Source organism: Muntiacus reevesi, chromosome X (assembly GCF_963930625.1).
Source record: "Muntiacus reevesi chromosome X, mMunRee1.1, whole genome shotgun sequence".
Taxonomy (NCBI): domain Eukaryota; kingdom Metazoa; phylum Chordata; class Mammalia; order Artiodactyla; family Cervidae; genus Muntiacus; species Muntiacus reevesi.
This window is the reverse complement of record NC_089271.1, coordinates 55,135,447-55,138,722: the sequence shown is the minus strand read 5'-3', so window position 1 is coordinate 55,138,722 and position 3,276 is coordinate 55,135,447. Positions and strand designations below refer to the sequence as shown.

The following is a 3,276-nucleotide window of genomic DNA, read 5'->3' as shown; positions in this document are numbered from 1 at the left end:
GCACTTCTAAAAGTTTAAAGCTTGTTTTTTTTGTTTTTAAAGAAACAGTTTACAATTTTTAATGAATCTGTAAGCCAAAAAGCTTCCATTTCAAAATAAAAACAAATCCCAGGTCATGTAGATGTTTACAATGACTACGTTTATGTAAGCAACATGTATACATGTTCAGTTTAAGATGTTAACTAAAATTCTGTGACAAACACGCTTTTTTAAAATACCAAGAACATTATAGAGTTAACGCCGAATCCTAAGGATAATCTAGTAGTCACTAAGTTTTTCTTAAGTCTTCACTTCAGAGGCTGTTATTTCCAGCTCAAGTAAGCAAGCAGAGTTGTTCATATGCTCAGACTTGGAATATTGATTACGACCATATCAGCTGGCTTGCAAACAAAGAAGTCAACCATATTAAGAATGTTTTAAGTGAACAACCTGCAAACCCCAGGGATGGATAAACCCACAGAATGCATTAACAACCATAGCAACTGTACAGGCTATTCTTCTGAAATGAGATCTCTCAAAGCAGTATAGTTCAAAATAAAAGAATTTAATTAAAATTGGCATAGGCACAATTTTCCCACCAATGTGTGTGTGTGTCAAGCATTTAGTGAACTTTTCCACTTGAAAAAGTGAAATGAAAAACTGGGTGCCATGTTTATTAATGACAAAGCTTTCAACTCAGAGGAGACCATCTCTGCTAACCAGAACCAGTTTAGAGGGAAATGAATTTGGTGCTCCAGTCTCCTGTTCTGTGTCCTCTGTTCCTTGATTCATGCTTATGAACCTTTCACTTCACTTTTGGTTTTGTCAGTCTCATTGCCTGTAGGTGTTTGGGCCTGCTGACACTGCCCACTTGAAGAGGCAGCCTGCTGTTCTGCTTTCTGCTTTAACACTATCCAATCAAATGCATAGTCATGTTGGTAATTCAGGGTCCTGAAAAGAAGGCGGAATAGCTGCCTCAGGTATGTGTAATCCGGGGCTTCCTCAAAGGACAGCCCATGACAATGCTTAAAGTACATGGCAAATTCTACAGGAAATCCGTTGCATAAAACATCAACAGGTGTGGCCATCTTCATTTCTCTAATCTTTTCATATCTTTCCTTCATTGTTGCAGCCTGTAGTCCTTGCCATGGCAGGCTGGCTCTATTAAAATACATCAAAACATATCCTAATGATTCCATGTCATCTCGGCGACTCTGTTCACTACCAAGATGTGCACGGATGCTAGCATAGGGAGGCGTGCCAGTGAGCCTTTTACCCTTTCTGTACGATATGTGTTGCCCTGTCCTACTGTCTCTGTACTTCTTGGCCAAACCAAAATCAATAAGGAATAATTTCTTCCACTGCTTCCCAGTACCCATTAGGAAGTTATCTGGTTTAATGTCTCTGTGTATCAGATTGTGTGTATGTACATATTCGAGTCTACTGATCATCTGATCAGCTAACATAAGTACAGTTTTCATCGTGAACTTTCTCGAACAGAAATTGAAGAGGTCTTCAAGGCTGGGTCCCAGAAGATCCATGACTAGCACATTAGAGTCCGCATCCTGACCAGACCACCGTATCTGGGGGATGCCAACCCCACCTTGAAGAATATTATAGAGCTCCGTCTCATGTACCAACCGGGGCTGCCTCGCATTCTGTGATTCTAGTTTTACTGCCACTTCCTCGTGGCTGGTGAGGTCTATCGCCAAATAAACGTCCCCAAAGGAGCCACACCCGATCTCCCGAACAAGTTTATATCTCCCTCCGACAGTGAAATCAGTCTTGGGTCTGCTGCTGCTCTCCATCCTGAGAGACAAAGATAGAGTTGAGGCTAAGCTCTGACACCTCTAAAGGGACGATGGATGCCCTTAGGGTTCGTCCACGGGGCAAGACTGTGAAGGCAGGCAGGAAACAGGGAACGCTGGCTGTTTCTCAGCGTTACAGGGCCCAGAATCGGCCAAGGGGAACCTGACCACCGCTACGGTCAGGTTTCTTTTCACCAGCCCACCAACCGTTGACAGCCCACAGACCATTGAGGGGGTTCTCACCGTTAGCCGGCTGAGCCTCTGGCTTCTGGCGACGACTTCGGGGGCTGGTAAAGGGGAGCCGTGAAGTTATGGCAGCGATACCACCGCCACCAGTGCCGCCGGCTGCCGCCAGGAGGGACCCCTGGTCACTCCGCCGGCGCTGCCATCTTGTTATAACGGCTGCAGCCAACACAAAGTGCCCCGAGTTCCAGGCGGGCGCTTCATGGCGCAGAGAACTCTGGGAAAGGAGTCACGGGCGCTCTTAGAACCTTCAAGACAGATTATCTTCAGAGCCTTTCAAAGGCGTCAGCCTCTCCTAGAAAAACAGATCTACTCCACGTCCCCCAGCTACTCAGGTCACACATCTGAGCAGCCGTGATGTGGGCTTTCCTCCTCCCGTGTCCATGCGCCGTCTCCTTGCTCCAGCTTGAAGGTGACCTCTAGTTTGGGAACTTGGTTCTCTGTGAATAGGACATGACACGGATGGGTCCAGTTAACTGGGTTTCAGGGCCTTTCAACCAGGCTCCTATTTGCTCTTCAGGAAAGTAATCCCATTTCCCTGGGAATAGAGTAACCAAGAAGTGTAAAAGGACTGAAGTATCTCGGGCAAATCAAAGATGGCACCATTACACACTTCAGATGCCCCAGAGCCTTCAGCAGCTGAGACTGCAAGCAGCCTCTCTGAGGCCCCTGGAAGGTGCAGAGGGCAGCTGTGCTTACTCACCCATTGCGCACAGTTGGCTGTAGGTCTCCAGTGTCACATCCTGGCGCAGGCACGTCTGTAAAGGGTCCAAGTGCTGTTACTCCTCCCTGCTGAAGTCCACAGTGACGTCCTTGATGACCCCTGTTACAATACAGTCCCATTCAAGGTGACATGGTCAGCACTGGGGGTTGGATGGAAGAGAACTAGGAAGTTACTTGTCTTTAATGATTTTCGCCATAATATGCTATGCTTATTAAATACCTAGTTATACCTAACATTGTGCAGGGTAAAAATATTTAAAGCTATTCATTTCTCTTATTCATCATGTGTTAAATTCAATCAGTAAATCGTTATTCAGATATTAAGATTAAATTAACTTTTCTAAATCTTCTAGTTCTTTTAGAAAATACCTAGAATTCATATCTTAAACAGGTAGATACCAGACATGCTAGGTTCTTTGGCCAGTGCTGTGTGCTAATTTGCTTCAGTCCTGTCCGACTCTTTGTAACCCCATGAACTGTAGCCCACCAGTCTCCTCTGTCCATGAGATTCCCCAGGCAAGAA

The 3,276-nt window shown here is 45.4% G+C and overlaps 1 protein-coding gene across 1 annotated transcript; it reads right to left on the bottom strand.

Moving 5' to 3' along the window:
- Nucleotides 1–773: 773 nt before the first annotated feature.
- Nucleotides 774–1,787, bottom strand: LOC136153719 (casein kinase I-like). Its single transcript, XM_065915782.1, has one exon. It carries the CDS (start codon nucleotides 1,785–1,787, stop codon nucleotides 774–776), a length of 1,014 nt encoding a protein of 337 aa, XP_065771854.1.
- Nucleotides 1,788–3,276: the final 1,489 nt, after the last annotated feature.

Coding starts and splice junctions, on each gene's coding strand:
- LOC136153719 (XM_065915782.1), bottom strand. CDS start 1,787: ATGGAGAGCAGCAGCAGACCCAAGACTGATTTCACTGTCGGAGGGAGA.